The 15,749-nt window shown below is 36.7% G+C and overlaps 1 protein-coding gene across 1 annotated transcript in view; it reads right to left on the bottom strand.

Moving 5' to 3' along the window:
- Positions 1–3,424: 3,424 nt before the first annotated feature.
- Positions 3,425–15,749, bottom strand: part of LOC120527789 (von Willebrand factor A domain-containing protein 2-like) — a 36,269-nt gene continuing 23,944 nt past the window's right edge. Inside the window, exons 11-14 of the mRNA XM_039751612.1 lie at positions 11,693–11,800; positions 10,891–10,908; positions 10,215–10,784; positions 3,425–7,386 (exon numbers count right to left, since the gene is read on the bottom strand). Coding sequence (XP_039607546.1) covers positions 6,791–7,386; positions 10,215–10,784; positions 10,891–10,908; positions 11,693–11,800 — 1,292 coding nt within the window. The 3' untranslated portion in view covers positions 3,425–6,790. The remainder of the gene's footprint in view (positions 7,387–10,214; positions 10,785–10,890; positions 10,909–11,692; positions 11,801–15,749) is intronic.

Genomic DNA, 15,749 nt, shown 5'->3' on the forward strand with positions numbered 1-15,749 from the left:
CATCCATGGGTAGAGGGTGATAATCAGCTATAAACGATGACAAAACTCACCATTGCTGTATAGGTAGACTGTCCTTGGTGGGAGGAATGTTAAATCCCTGCATGTGTGTGAGTAGCATAAACAATCCCTAGAATGGCATCAACGTCTGGCGAGAAAGCAAAGTGAATGTGCAAAGCAAAATACTCAGTGGGTGACATTTTGCATATATTTTATTATTTTGAATTGGACTCTGACTTGTCGGACTTCAGTTTTGGTGCAGGTGGTCTGGAGATCGAGAACTAAAACGAAAGTGACGTACCGGCATCAGCTGTGCTCTGTTCTGGCGACGCCACCCTCATGCAGCTGCTGACATTGTCGCAGCAGCCAGACATGGCTAAAATGCTGAAATAAGGCGCTGCATGCAGCAACCGACATTTTACATTAATAGATGTGAAAAACTATTGCTTTACATGCTTTTCAGAAAATTGAGTTTTTGGGAAAAAATATTCAGCCCTGAGAGAAAAGGAAAACAAAAATCAGCCCTAAAAGAGTTAAGAATGTGTACCACAAATTCATTATGGCTATTCCAGTCCTGGGGCTGCTATTGAATTCTGCCTGGCAAGTCATCATTCTTTTGTTGAGTGTGTGTGCAAACAGAATGCTGTGATGTAGAATGAAGTTAGACATACATGTAATATTTAATGTCAAACACTGATCTAAGAGTGCTATGCTACAGAAAGTGGACATATACTACTTATCCTGGTTAATAAAGACAGCACAGACTCTTTTGTTTTTATTATTTCATTCATTCTAACTGTTTTGCATTGTTTTAAAAATTAAAATATGCAGATTTTTGTTCATTTTGTCTTTGCACTCTATTTTCTTTATTGTATTTAATATTAATATAAATACAGCCTAATGTTATTCACAGTTCCTGAAATGAGTGGAAAGCTGAATTTGCAGTAAATCAGAGGATATAAAGCAGTTCATAAAACTATAATGTAATTGTTGATTTACAGTAAAATACAAAGATATGCCATGGGTAGGGAAAAATGATAAAAATCACAGGTTCAAGGGAGGGGTCCACAAAGGTGGGCATACACCTGTAAATAAGATGTCACAGACTTACAGTATCTTTTCTCAGTTCATCATTTTTTTATTCAGTTTAGTCTGTGTGTTAGGTTTCTTTTTACATTGAACTTTAAGAAAAAAAAATTACAACTTTTTGTCTGTTTGAACACAGTTCCACTATTTTATATTAAATAGTGGCATTTATAACTGACACTAGCTAGAAAGCTGAATTTATACTGAATCAGAACATGAAAGGAGTAATGATACAATCAATAATTATAGTCAATAATTCCAGATACTGTATATAGGATTTGATCAGATTAATTTATTGTATAATTTTGTCTCCTTAAACTGAAGCTCACCTAATAATATTTACTTATACAAATACAAACAAAGCAACACAGAATCTACGGTGAGCTTGAATATAAGTCAACGGAGGTTATGCTTAAGTGGTACTACACACTTGCTGCGGCTGATTTCCGATATTATCATTTGTCAATAATTTTAAATGTGAGATTTTCAGGCTTTAATTTGTGCAATGTACTCTGTTCTAGATATCTAAGTGAAAATGGAACTTTTGTGACAAATTTCCATGAAGAATGAGTATAACATATTTCAACCATATCAGTCCACTGGGAGCTGATTTGTTTCATATAGATAGACATGATGATAGCATTAGTTGCTTTTCACATTTTATGTGAAGGAACTTAATAAAGAAGTTCAGTTGCTGCGAGGTAAGGACCACTGGACAGTGGAAAATTAGATAAAACCATCACCTGGGCCTGTATTTATCAAGTGTCTCAGAATAACTCCTATGAGCTGCCCCAAAAGTCACATAGGATAAGAATTTGTCTTGTCTCAGAGTAGGACATAAGAAGTATTTATAAATACCACACCTACTCTCAGCATGGGGTTCAAGTTCACGTTTAAGAATGAATGATGTCACGATTTCATGATACTCCAAGGTGCAAGCTGGAATTCCTGATGATGTTTTGTAGTTGTCCAATACTAACACTAAGGCTGTGCTCCACAGATGATGATAATAATAATCAAAGTAGTAGTAGTAGAAGAAGAGGGAAAACCTAATAAACTAGGATATTGCACTAAGTTGCACATTATTGTTGCCAATTCACTGTGACATCTAGAATAATACTGATCTTCTGCGACGCTCTATTTAATGCATTGCATTTCACATTATATGCGGTCATCCACACTTGGGGCAATGATTTTTATGAGTGTATCAATTTGCATGAATGTAGCTTGCTTTAATAGTAACTCATAAGGAGTGGTGGGGGAATGTTATTAATCTGTGTATTACCTCACGTGCTGTAAGGGCTTTTTAAAAATTGGTGCAAAATTCGAGAAATGCTTGGTTGTCACATACCCAAAATGATCACTATTGCAAAGCTGTATTTTATTGTGTAACGTTACAATTTAATTTTCATTGACAGCACATGGATTCACCCCACATCATGTAATTTGTTATGAATAACATTCAAATTTTGTCAAATCAGCAACTTTTTACAAGTTCATGGTTGTCCAGCTTTTTTAAACCATTCAGCCTTTCCCCGAATGTGTGAGCCAAACTTTGAATGGCATCTCCTAGCTAGTTAGGACAGCTCATGAGTTATCATATACCCTAGTGAAGTTAGTAGTTTCCTAACTTGGGAGAATTAATAAAATGTTTTTACTCTCCTAAGATGAGGACCAAATTTGTGTCACTGTGAGATTTTTTCAGCCAATTAGGACCATTTTCCTATTATGAGACGCTTGATAAATACAGCTACTGAACTGATTAATAATCTTTTCCCCTGTTGATTAATGTTAATAGGAAGATGAAGTTGAGGCAAAATGTGAATGGATCCATTCTGTCATGTGCCAGCAAAGCAGGTTCACGATGGTGGTGTTGTAAAATTTCTGTTTGTTCCAATGCTTAAGACACTACTGCATAGAGAAAAGTCTGTTTTATTAATGTACACTACACTGCTGGCATAAGTGTGGTCATATTTTGCTGTTTGATGTATCAAGACCCATCTACCTTAAGACAATGAAAAGAGGATGTGCCATTTTATTTAAAATGACAGAAAATTTCATTTGCTTTATAAAGAACAATTGATTTTTTTGGCAGATGTTTGTATCAGTGTTTATCAAAGTTGTCTTTACTCATTTGAATGTGTTGAATCATTTGGATTTTTATTATCTTTGAGAGGTTACTTCATATTAAATCTTTTTCTGACGTGGTATTTCAAGTAAGGAATGAAAGGGAGTATCTGAACTGAATAGAATTTCCAGGAATACTGTGTATCCTAATGACATGTAGTGTTGGGATTCTATTAAAACTTTGAAGTCGGTAAAATCATTTGAAAAGAGAAACTGTGTTTTATTCATTTATTGTGACAGGAAATATCTTTAGAGGTTTTCATAACTTTATTCAAAAATCTTGTGGAATTCATTGACATTTCACACTGAGAACTTTAACAGAATTTTGATCATATTTTTTTGCTCATTTATTTCAGAGATAAGGTACATATATAAAAAACTGTTCTGTTTAGAAGTATTTACAAAAATAATGATTGCTGTGGCAAGTTTATTATATTCATCCAAAATGAATTTATTTTAATTTTTTCAAATCTTGGAGACCTGAAAGTAGATTATAGACCACAAGATCCAGTCTGGCGCTCACCAGTCAACCACCCACCAAAACCCAACCCACATCAAACCCCCTGAAGGCTTGCTGGCAACTACTACTAAATCCTAGCTCTAATATTGTGTCCTGGAATCCCTGTTTCTGTGCAGTTTTCTAGAAATGAAATAGCATAGAAATGTCTGCGATTTCCTCAGGTCGATCTCTAAGAAACTGCTCGAGTTAGCATGCCCAGCTTGGCATGTTACTACGGCAACATTCAGTAGGATAGGTGGAATAAAAGTGAAGTGAATTAAATTTAAGTCTTACATATAGACGTCTACGCATGGACTGTCTGGCCCGGAAGTGCACGGCTACAGCGTGAAGCTCAAACAGCCAGCAAGGCTGCCGCAAATTAATGAGTCAGAAGAAGAAAGAAGTACGAGGCTACAGCATGAAGGCGACTCCGTCACTAAAGTGAAACTGCAGAGGTAAGACCAACGAGAGAGAAACTCGCTTAGCTGCTGATAGACAAGGGGGGTGAGCATGTCCGCAAAACGAAACTACCAACTCTGCATTTCAGTTTTTTTCTGACTATTTCAATAGTTTCAAGAAGCCCGGGCGTTTTACAGCACGGGCTTACACGGCTAGTTTTAATATATTTATTTGAAAGAAGACAGATTAGATTTGTGTTTAAAATCAACCTCAAAAAGATGTCCAGGTTTAGTTAAAGAATAAAGAAGTGCTGAATCACAATATGTTATGGTAAAACCCCTTTTGCTATGCTCAAAGCACATAAACGTGTGGTATTTTTCACGTCCAAGTAATTTCTTCATAAACACCGTATATATTGTGACTGCCGACACCACCTAATCGTCACCTCTGATGGTGGCAGATAAGCAAACTTAACACAGCTGCTCTTCAAAAAGTCCTTTATAACAGTATTTCAATAGGAAACAAGTACACTTAACTTGCCCTCCATAGGATCAGCTGCACAATCACCGCCTAATGTGCTTGTTGCACGATGTTTAGAACATTTGAAGCTGAGCTCTCACCTGCCTTTCTGCTCTCAAGCCACTCAATCCGCTCGAGAAAGAAGTCTTTGTGTTCTTTTAAACTGAAGAAGGGAACTAAAGCCCTTATCACTGCCTGTATCTTATGTGCTGAAATAAAAGCTCTTATTTGGAGAAAAGCTTTGAAACTGTTCTGGTGTGCTCAACAATAAGTTTATTTTTCCTAGGAAATCTGGTGTTGTCTTCCAGTCTCTTGTGCAACCCTACGACCCAAGTTTGACAATATGAATTTGCCATGTGAAATGGTGCTCTAAAGTTAAGCACTTTATATATTAAAAATGTATATATCTTGCCCACTGTGGCGCTTTACAATGGAGTTTATGGGGCATGGAGGAAGAGGTTATAAACTTATAAATACGTTCATTTTTTCCAGCCAACACAGCTGTCAAGTATTGATCCACGCCTTCCATGTTTACGGCGCACGTTTGTGACAACAAAAGTGATCAGGAAATAATTTTATTGCATATTTCTGGTATGTTTTTCTCATGATAAGGATATGTTTTTTATTTGCTTGTGCAAATTCTCACATAAGTACAGAAGTACATAAAAATAAAACCAACCACGTGGCACGAAAAGTATACTGTGATTTGGTCTTTTCAGAGGAAACCACACCCTGGAGCAGAGTGAAAGGTTCTTATCCAGGAAAGCGAAGTGCTAAGCCATTGTGCATGGCCATGATTTCTTTTAAGTGTGAATTTTTTTTTTTTTTTTTGTCTAAAAGTGACAAGTATTAAATATTGTATACTGTATGTGTGTAATCACAAGACAATGTTCAACACTCAACAACTTGTAAAATGGACGTGTTTGTTAAGTTTTTAAACTTTAACTCTTTACCCAATAGCAAACAATGAAAAGCGCCAGTGCAAGCACAATATTTTTTAAAATGTATTTAAAGTGATTAACTTTAGAACACAATTTGATATGGCAAATGCGTGTTTGCAGCATGTTTGTGAAAAAAAAACTTTAACTTGAAAAATATGGAACTTTTATTTTTAACATGGCAAGCCTGTGTTATGTTTGTATTTTTGTAAACAATTTGAGCACAAGCAGGTGACCGTGACTATCAATATCATTTTTCACCTGTGCTACCTTCTACTGTAAACATTTGTTCATTAATTATTTTAATATATTTTGCAGCTGTGATGTCAGTCAGTACCCCCAATAGAATTTACATTTCTTTATAGTGGTGTATGCTATGCCAAAATTGTGTGCTATATTTTTCATTTGTTATATCCTGGCTAATGCTGTCAAGACAAAAAACAATCAACTCCGATATTCTTCAAGCAACTCCATTCAGTATCCAATGAATGACCCTTAACTACCACCAAAATGTTGCCATACCTACTCAAACTGTTTTAATCAAATGTTAGATGAAAGGTGTTGTCAGAAACAAATGACAGCAAATGATTAAGGTACAGTGCAGACACAGCCTTAACTTTCTTTGAGAAGTTTTAGAAATGTTGTGTCTATGGTATGATTAAACTCAACAGATTGAAATTCACAAATCTTGCCAGTCTTTCAGAGGAAACTTGTTTTCTGTTTGAGGCAGCAAACCACCGTATTTTACTAAATGTTAATTAAAAAAAGAGAAAGTTTCACTTAGACTTTGATACTGTACATTTCATTTTAGATTTGGTTGTGGATAGATATGTCATCTAGTTTTGGCATCCCATTAATGGAGGGAGGGGATGATACATTTTTTTATTGAGAATCCATACTAAATTTTAAGGTTAGTTTTTTTTTGTAATTTTGCATTATTTTGACTCCTACAACTACTTTTTTTGTATCATTTAACTAATCTATCCAGTCCACAGTTACAGAATACTGAAGGTTATTCTGGGACTCCTAGGTACAAGACAGGAACAGTCTCGAACCAAACCAAACCTTTCATTACAATGGAAAGGGCACAAGTGTAATGAACCAGCAGCCTTGTGGTTTTAAATTCCGAGGCACTTCACTTTGTTGCTTATGATTCCTCTCCAGTGGAAATGCCATGATGTGGATATCCACATACACAGCTATGTGTTGTATAGTTTTAGGTGTGCTACAAGAAATCAGAATGCCCGTTGACCATTTTGTTGTTCTTACCATTGCATATTTTCCGTACTAAGTTAGCTTCATAATGCTTTAAATGTTCATATGATGGCACAGGAATCATAAACTTGGGGCTTCTGGCAATTTTCAGTAGAGCTGGTGACTGCGCTTCTCCAGTTCCAATAACAAGCAAAGTAATGCCATCTTGCCATAGCTGATCCACAGTAGAACTTACATCATCTGCACTTTGGCCATTTGTTACCACAAGCACAACTTTTGTAACTCCAGGTCTCGCTCCCTTCTTAGTACTTGTTGCATCTTCTAATACAAATCGTAAAGCTTTTCCAGTTTGTGCATGACCACCCAAATATGGCGCAAGGCTTATACTTTTTTTCATGGCCCCTTCACTGTCAAATGTGTCCAGACTGAAAATCATTCGTGGCTTCTTGTTATAAATTACCAGTGCAATCTGAGTGAGGTCAGAGTCGATATCAAATTGGGAAATTATATTTTTAATGAAGGTTTTTATAAGCCGGAAATCATTTCTTCCAACATTATTGGATGCATCCAAAACAAACACTAGATCCAGGGACTTTGAAAAACAACCTGTAAAAATAAGTAAGTGTTCTAAGTTATCAGTGCTTGTATTTAATTTAAAATTATTAAATAAACACCCAGCACCTGCATTTTTACAAAAACACTGGCATCATTTAAAGTCATGCATTAAATTAGGAATGTATAACTACAGCATTTACTGGAAACACCTTCTAGAACAGACACTCCATTGGATTGAACAGATTATGAATGCAGAATTTCTGTGTACATAACTGGTTATTGTGTGACCAAGTATGGCTTCCGTATGCTTAGGAAATGTTGACCCTGCTACATTTTCATTTAAAAACAGCCTTTTTAAACTAAAGTGATCTCCGTCCACATTAGTGTTTTCATGTCATTTACTAAAATAACTTCTTCCACATTACAATGACCAACAATGCATATGACATAAACTTTCACCTACACTGGGCATGCACTTATCAGCAGAAAAATCCATGAGAGGATTATAATGTCGTCGGCCACAGGATTTATTACAGAACTGTGGCAACCAGTAAATTATTTGCCCTTTGTGCATGTAGGCAGCATTCAAACTGTACAAAATCCAATTTAAATACATATAGATGAGCAACACAACAAGGATCATGGAAAGAAATTATTCTGTGTCCACTATGTGGGAATATCGTCACCCTTTATGGAAGAACATCAATTGGAAAAAAGGTGTAATACACTCTTTAAACCTCCGCAGCATTAAAAAGGCGAAAGCTGATCGAATGTCGAAGTGGCATAGCAAAAATAGTGAAAGGAAGCTTTCTCTAACTTTTCAGATATATGGAATTTTATCAGATACATTTCTCTCTATTACTGTATATTAAAAAAAAAAAAAAAACCTGGGACAAGAAGTGACTTTTTCAGAAAGATACAAGTCCTGCGAGGTGAAACTTTGTACCACGCCCGGGGCTGAAAATAAAAGACAGAGAGTAGATGACAAAGTAGAACATCGTAAAGAGGTTAAAAAAACGTTGGCGCGATCCACATGCAGAGCAGGTTAGAGATAATGAAAGTACTAAAATACGAAAGTCTCCAAAGAATTATAGTAAAGATTGCATTAGCGATAACAAAAGGAAATTATTACCAAGTGAAATAATGGAACAGAGAAAAGAGATCGAATATATTGTTTGGAGTTAAACTTTAAGTTGGAGACTTGTAGATCATCTAATTCGTGTTGCCATCAGGGAAAAGTAGTGTTTCTTTTCAATTAAAGAGGCGTATCCGCAAGAATTAAAAAATGAGTTGTTTGGTGAACGTGAAATCCACATACATGAGCGGCAGAGACGCAAAGTGGCTGACGCATAGCGCAAGCACAGGGGTTGGTGAGCAAAGCCCCCTAGTATTGTATATTTTACACTTTGTCCTAGACTTTGGAGTATGAGCTATAAGGAAAGAATGATGAAACTGGATCTTTTCAGTTTTAGCAAATTGAAGTAGTGAAATGATAGGATTGAGATAATTACTGAAACTGATGCCAGCTAATACATTAAGGTTAATTTTTCAACAATAAGGTGGAAGCAGATTGATGGCAGCCTTAGCGGAAACATTAGGGAGTAGTCACATGGAAGACTGTAGATGCATCAAGCACATTATGAACTGTGGTTGGGAAAGGTAGTAGTCAAGTCAAGTGGTCGTCATAATTGGACTGTTGAAGATTGGAAAAATGTCGCCTGGTTTTCTTAATCTCAGTTTTTGCTGTAGTGTGCAAATGGTAGGATCAGAATTTATTGTAAATACTGTACCATCAATCCATTTTTCAATTCTGTCATATATCAATTGCACAGTCAAGTGGTGGTGGTGATGGTAGTGCAGTTGTCTGGGGACTATTTTCTTGATGCACATTAGCCCTCTTAATAGCAATTAAATGTTCTCTGAGCACAGCATGCCAGTGTTTGCTGTATCAGTGTACCTGGTTCAATGACCATAACAGTGTCTTCAGTTTACACCAATGGCCTGCTCAGTTAAAAGATTTCAATCCAATGGAGCTACTTTGGGATGAGATGGAACAAGATGTTAGTAGTTTGATGTGTGGTGAAAAAAGCTGGCAAGTGGTAGCACCATATCCATAGTTGTAGAAACTTAGATTAGCTTGCTTAATGAAGATCAGGAGTAGAGGATTTGACATGTTTTATCCCTACCATGCACCAGGGGGCAACATTAAGTTATTTTTTTTAAGGTAGTGGACAATTGAGGGCCTGCATTAGACACATAGCATTTTGTGTACTATTGGAAGCTCTTGAGGTCAATGACAGTGGCAGTCTACAAAGGGAGATGTAGCCAGATGTCTTTTATGAAAAATTATAGACTTTCCACACCCTGAAAGTGATTCCATAGGCTGGCTGGGAATGGCTCCAAAAGGAGTTCTAAAGCCATTTCAACTTTAAAGGCAGATTGACACTTGAATGGGAGGTAATTCTGGGCAAAATCTCTGTTGCAGTCTGAAGAAAGTTTGCAAGAAAGAGAGAAACAGACAGAAGCAAGAATGGGAATGTTGTGATGGTGCTTTCAAAGAGCTACCCTAACTCGTGGACATGTTTTAAGCATATCTTCAGGTAGGCCAGTGGGGAGTTTTTCCCCATTTAATTAGTTTATATTGTTTTTCCTTCCCTTATGTTTAAAAACAATGTGTCTGTGCCATTGTTCTCGGTGTGGGGAGATGCAGCAAGAGTACACATTAGGGTTCGTTATAAATTATGTTATACAAACGAACATTTTGCATTCTTCTCTGAGAAATGTGTAAGTGGAAAAACAATATTCAGTTACATGCATCACATGTTTTATTTTGTCAAGCCACACACAACAATAAACCTGGTTCAATATGTTTTACATACCTGGGGAATTTAATCCACATAATTTGGTTCTCATTTCCAGGACCTTGTTGAACAATTCCTGCTCATCGTGGAAAGAAAACACCATTCTTGAATCTCCGGTAATGAGGTTCATGTCATTAAAGAGCCTGTGGCCACCAACAGTTAGAATGAATATCTCCTTCTCTTTCGCTCGTTCAGCAGGCAAAGTCACCAGATCATGTGATTTGGAGTTAGACAATAGGATCAACACATGGGGAACTTCCATTCGACTTCCTTGAGAAACTTTGAAGCCATGTTGAGCCATATAATCCAGAGCTTTTCCTGTGAATGTGTTCCCTCCCCTAAAGGAAATTCCATCAATTTGTCTGTTTAATTCAGAAATACTTTGGTAAAATTGCAGGTTGATCTCCATATGAACCTTATCACCATACTGAACAACTCCAATCTGAACTTTATGTGATGAAACAAAGACTGAATGAGCAAGTCTTTTCATAAAATCTTTTGCCATAAGAAATCCATGTAAGCCCATGTGCCAAGATCCATCTATCAGGAAAACGAGGTCCACTGCACAAGCTGATAGCCCTGCAGGTACTTAGAGGGCAAAGGGGATTGGGGATTAGTGAAGTGAAATGAAATGACATGAAATCTCTCTGCTTTTAGGTACTTTTGATTTAATGCAACAGGCTGAAGTACTTACTGAGATATCTGTCTCCACCTGAAAGAGAAGGAAACAATAATTAGTCTAAGCTATTACAAACTATTTTGATTTGTTTTATTGTTTAAATGTCATCTTAATGATAATTTAGAAAAAAATAACATATGAATAAAACTGGAAAAAATATTTTAATTTGCTACCAAATAAAGAGATAGTGCTCATTTGTTTCTGTGATGGGCCAGCGCCATGTCTACTGCTGGTTCCTGCCAATGCTGCCATGATAACTATGGCTCCCTGTTTCCCTGAATTGGATTAAGCAGGCTTGATGATGTTGTGCCATGCTTGTATAAAATGCATCTTTAAGGAAATTCACAAATACAAGTACATTGGTTAATCTGCCTTTTTATCACCCATCCAAAATGTGCTTCAGCACAAGACAGTTAAAATTATTTAAATACCACAAAATTAAACAATTCGCAGAGGAAGTTCGACCAGTAAACATGAAGTTTTGAGACCACTTCTTTATGTGATAAATTTGAGAGCCTGTTATTATAAATGTTTTATTGCATGCTGGTAAAAATGATTGATATAAATATGACAAGAGTCTGTTTTTGCCTTGCTCCCACTAATATGTAGTAAGCTACTAATGAACTTAATCAGCAGTGTTTGAGGCGTAGGGAACAACTAGAGCCTCCAAAGAAATGACATGAAGATTCCAGTAGAACATCCAAAAAAGCCACACAGATAGTGACTATACTGGAAATAGAGTTTATACTCTTAAACAAATATTTGTTTTGCGGAGTCTAATTACAATAATCGCCTTCCATAAGCTTTAAAGTCTTACCACAATGCTTGTCCCCTCCATAACCCAGAGGACAAAGACAGCTGTACTCTTCAACACTTTCAGTAAGGCAAGTCCCTCCATTCTGACAGGGAGTGGATTCGCATGGATCTAAAGACAAATTAGACATAAAAACAATTACTGGAAGGATATATTATGTGGAAACTCGCATCAATTAATTATTATTTTCAACGTTACACAGTAGTAGTTGATGTAATATTGTTGCATGCATAGAGGTGACTGTCGGTAGGGTATGATAATAGTGTGACAAAGAAGAAAAGTAGTGAATAAAATTTCCATATGTCTCAAATCCCCCATGAGGCAGGAATTCCCTTCTTCTTTCTTTTGGCAGTGTCAGGTACATGACAGGAGCTGTCATTGAAAGACACCAGTTAAACACAAGGCACATTCTGAGGCCAGTGTCAGAGATGTAAATCGACCGAGTCAGCACATGTTTGGGTTGTTGGGCCAATCCGATGTACTTTTGAGAATCATCTTCACAAGCACAAGGAGAGTGTGCCAACCTTCTGTGGATGGGGAACAACACAGGATTTGATTTTCTCTAATTTGAGATAATCTAGAATGTTGCTTACCCACCGAGTTATAGAAGGTGGGTTGGGATTCTTCCAGTTCAGGAAGTTAAGTCTAGTTCTAGTAGTACGGTATTGGTTATTACAATTGATTAATCCCCATGCACTTTAATGCTATCCAGGAGTATACGTAATATTGCCATTCATGAATTAGTAGTATTTGTGATATCAATGTTGTCTGAAAAGTATGCAAAAATTTTTGTCAAAATTAAGTTCAATTTTATGCATTCCCATAATATATGTCATAGTGGTCCAGCAAACATAGTGAAAGGAAGCTTTCTCTAGCTTTCATATATATGGAATTTTATCAGATACATTTCTCTCTATTACTGTATGTAAAAAAAAAAAAAAAAAACCTGGGACAAGAAGTGACCTTTTCAGAAAGATACTTTCATGTCCCGCAAGATGAAACTTTGTACCACGACCGGGGCCAGAAATAAAAGACAAAGAGTAGATGACAAAGTAGAATATCGTAGAGAGGTTAAAAACGTTGGCCTAGTGAAGCTAAGGTCATGATAGGGCTTGATGGTATGGAAGAGGAAAATTTATATATTAGCATAAATAGCATATTAGCATAAATAGCCATAAAAGTAATTAAAAGCTTCTGAAACATTAGATTTAGCATAAATTAGAATGTTAAGCAAATAAGATAAGTCAAGCAAATGGTTAACTAAAAAATCAGTCATATTGCATTATTTTTTAGGCTTGAAGCAGAATTGCTAGTGTGTGAAAGGAAAAAACAGGACAGGAAAAGGATGACGCATAGAAACTGCCAAGGACAGAAGAAGGAGGCGTGTGTGTGCACCTGTGTTCAGCAAGTTAGGAGCTAAGAAATGTTATCAGTAGAAAATGGCCTTGGTGGGCATGCAAGAGGCCAGCTAGAATGGTGAATCAGCAGAAAAACAGCGAAGGGTGTTGCTACAAACGAGGTCAGGATGATGTAATGCATGAAAGCAAAATTAGTATATTCAGTCACTAGCATAAATAAATATAGAAGAATATATTAGAAATTAACTTTAGCGCAGAAATTAAGGCAAGTCAAGCATGCCGAGCAAATGATTAAATAAAGGCATATGCCATATTTCCTTTTAATTAAAGCTTAGCTTTGGGCATCAGACAAACCAGCTTAATAGTCTGAGAAAGAGGAAGTGACGAGAGGAAAGCCCATAAATGGAAGACAGAGAATGTCTGTAGTGGCCTTGGCCAGTGAAAGAAATAAGCAAAAACAGAAACTAGAGGTGAATAATGGACAGTGGGGACAGGTGCAGAATGAGCTAATTGAACAAGGTTTGAGTGATAAGAAATTACTATATAAGTTTTGAGTTTTGAACTGTTTGGGGCTCAATCTCATTTGGCCGAATCGGGTTGAGTCTGTGTTGTTATTATTGTTGTTTTATTGCAATAAAGCTTTAAAACTCTGTCTGCCTATCCTGAGTCCTAATAGCCTTCATTTTCAGGTAAAAAGCCTCTTGGTGACAATTTTTCGCCGCGACAATGGGCACAGTGGCCTGCTCTCTCTAAGGTGTACATTTCTTATAAAACTAAATTAGGCAGAAATGAGTTATTGGATATTGACACTAAAAGCCTTATAGTTTTTTTTTTTGTTTTTTTTTTATTTATTAGGAACTTTGTATTAAATCAACATGTGTAGGTCTGGAATTTTGCTTATTAATAGATTGCCCAGGCTGACACTGTTCCTGTTTTAAATATAGACAAAATAGATATTTTAATGGCTAAGAAAGTCTCTTATTAATCGTACGTAGCTTTTTACCTCTGAGATCATTTCAGGGCTGCTGTATATGTCCTCGTCGGTGCATGAGGGCTGACTGAAACATTTTGATACTGACCTTAGCCCACATGCTGGTTCTTTGGAAGTCACAGTCAATGCTGGTGTCTGTTTAGTCCTTGAATGGCCTTGCCCATTAGCTTAGTGCCTATTATGCAATTTTAAGTGAAAGTGATGTTTTTATGAAGCAATGATATATGATTGGATTTTCTGCAAAGATTTGGAAAAGTAATCAAGAAAAGTTTAACTCAAGAACTGAGATGATAAGCAGAGGTATTCAAGTGGTAGGAACAGAGACAAAAAAGGATATTTTTATCTAATGTAGTGGTGGAAAAAAAGCTGCGGTAGCTGCTTCAATAGCAAAGTGTCCATAAAGACATAACATAAGTAATTCCAACACATATGAATTCTATGTGTGTGAGTATATTTGTGATTCAGCTATTTTTAGTTTTGTTTTTGTCTCTTAGGTATTACTTTTGAAATTCTGCAGCTGAGGTGTTTAGACTTTGATTGAAAAGTGTGAAAGGTTCCATTTTGATTCTAAGTGCTAATCGACATAGAGTTTCAAATCTGCTCTTGTATGTGCACAAATGACCCCTGGATTTCAAACAAAGACAGGCATTTGTTAAAATTGTCGATATCTCTGTCATCGGCGGCACGGTGGTGCAGTGGGTAGTGCTACTGCCTCACAGTTAGGAGACCTGGGTTCGTATCCCGGGTCCTCTCTGTGTGGAGTTTGCATGTTCTCCCCGTGTCTGCATGTGTTTCCTCCCACAATTCAAAGATATACAGGTTAGGTACATTGGCGATCCTAACTTGTGGGTGTGTGTGGGCTTGTGTCCTGCCTTGCGCCCTGTGCTGGCTGGGATTGGCTCCAGAAGAACCCCTGTGAACCTGTGTTAGCATATAGCGGGTTGGATAATGGATGGATGGACTTACTTATATATTTTGATTTGACAATCTTAGTATTAAGAAAACTGTTTAAACTTAGTTATAATATTGCACAGCACACCACACTTAATGTCTGACTGGCTAACAATGAGGTTAATTCAATCACATCAGATAGTAGCCATCCTCTCAATACACACTTTTATACTTTTCCTAAGGTTTAATTGTTGTATACTTAAATAATGGCAGAGCTATTAGCATTTTAAATTTTATATTACAAATGTTAGGTAGGTTAGGGTGAAATCTGATGAATTTAGATTGGTTATTGGGCCCAGGAAAGTGAATATAAATAAAATCCACGTGATGACGTGAAGTCTATTAATTTTTCTAAAGCATATTAATGACATTAATTCTGGCCCTGTGGCAGACTGGCATCCTGTTCATGCTGCGTTGCTGCCAGGGTAGACTCTAAACGAATTACATTAAGTGTGTTGGAGAATGAATTACAGACTGACAATGATTCTAGTATAGAAAGTAAACTAAAACTGGAGGATGTCCAATACTGAGTGAGATGCAGAAAAACAATACGAAATACAGACATTCTTCAACAGTGGGGAAATACAGAGAAAATGCAGTTTAATGTGGTGCAAAGCTGTACTACGTGTAGGAAAAGGAACACTTGGTCTAAATACAAGATGGACCACACAGTCTTACAGGACTTGGCTTCTGAAAAGGATATAGGGATTTACACTGGCTCAATATTCTATAGGCAATGTGCAAAAGCAATTGTAAGGAC

This window comes from Polypterus senegalus, chromosome 4 (genome assembly GCF_016835505.1).
Source record: "Polypterus senegalus isolate Bchr_013 chromosome 4, ASM1683550v1, whole genome shotgun sequence".
Lineage (NCBI taxonomy): Eukaryota > Metazoa > Chordata > Cladistia > Polypteriformes > Polypteridae > Polypterus > Polypterus senegalus.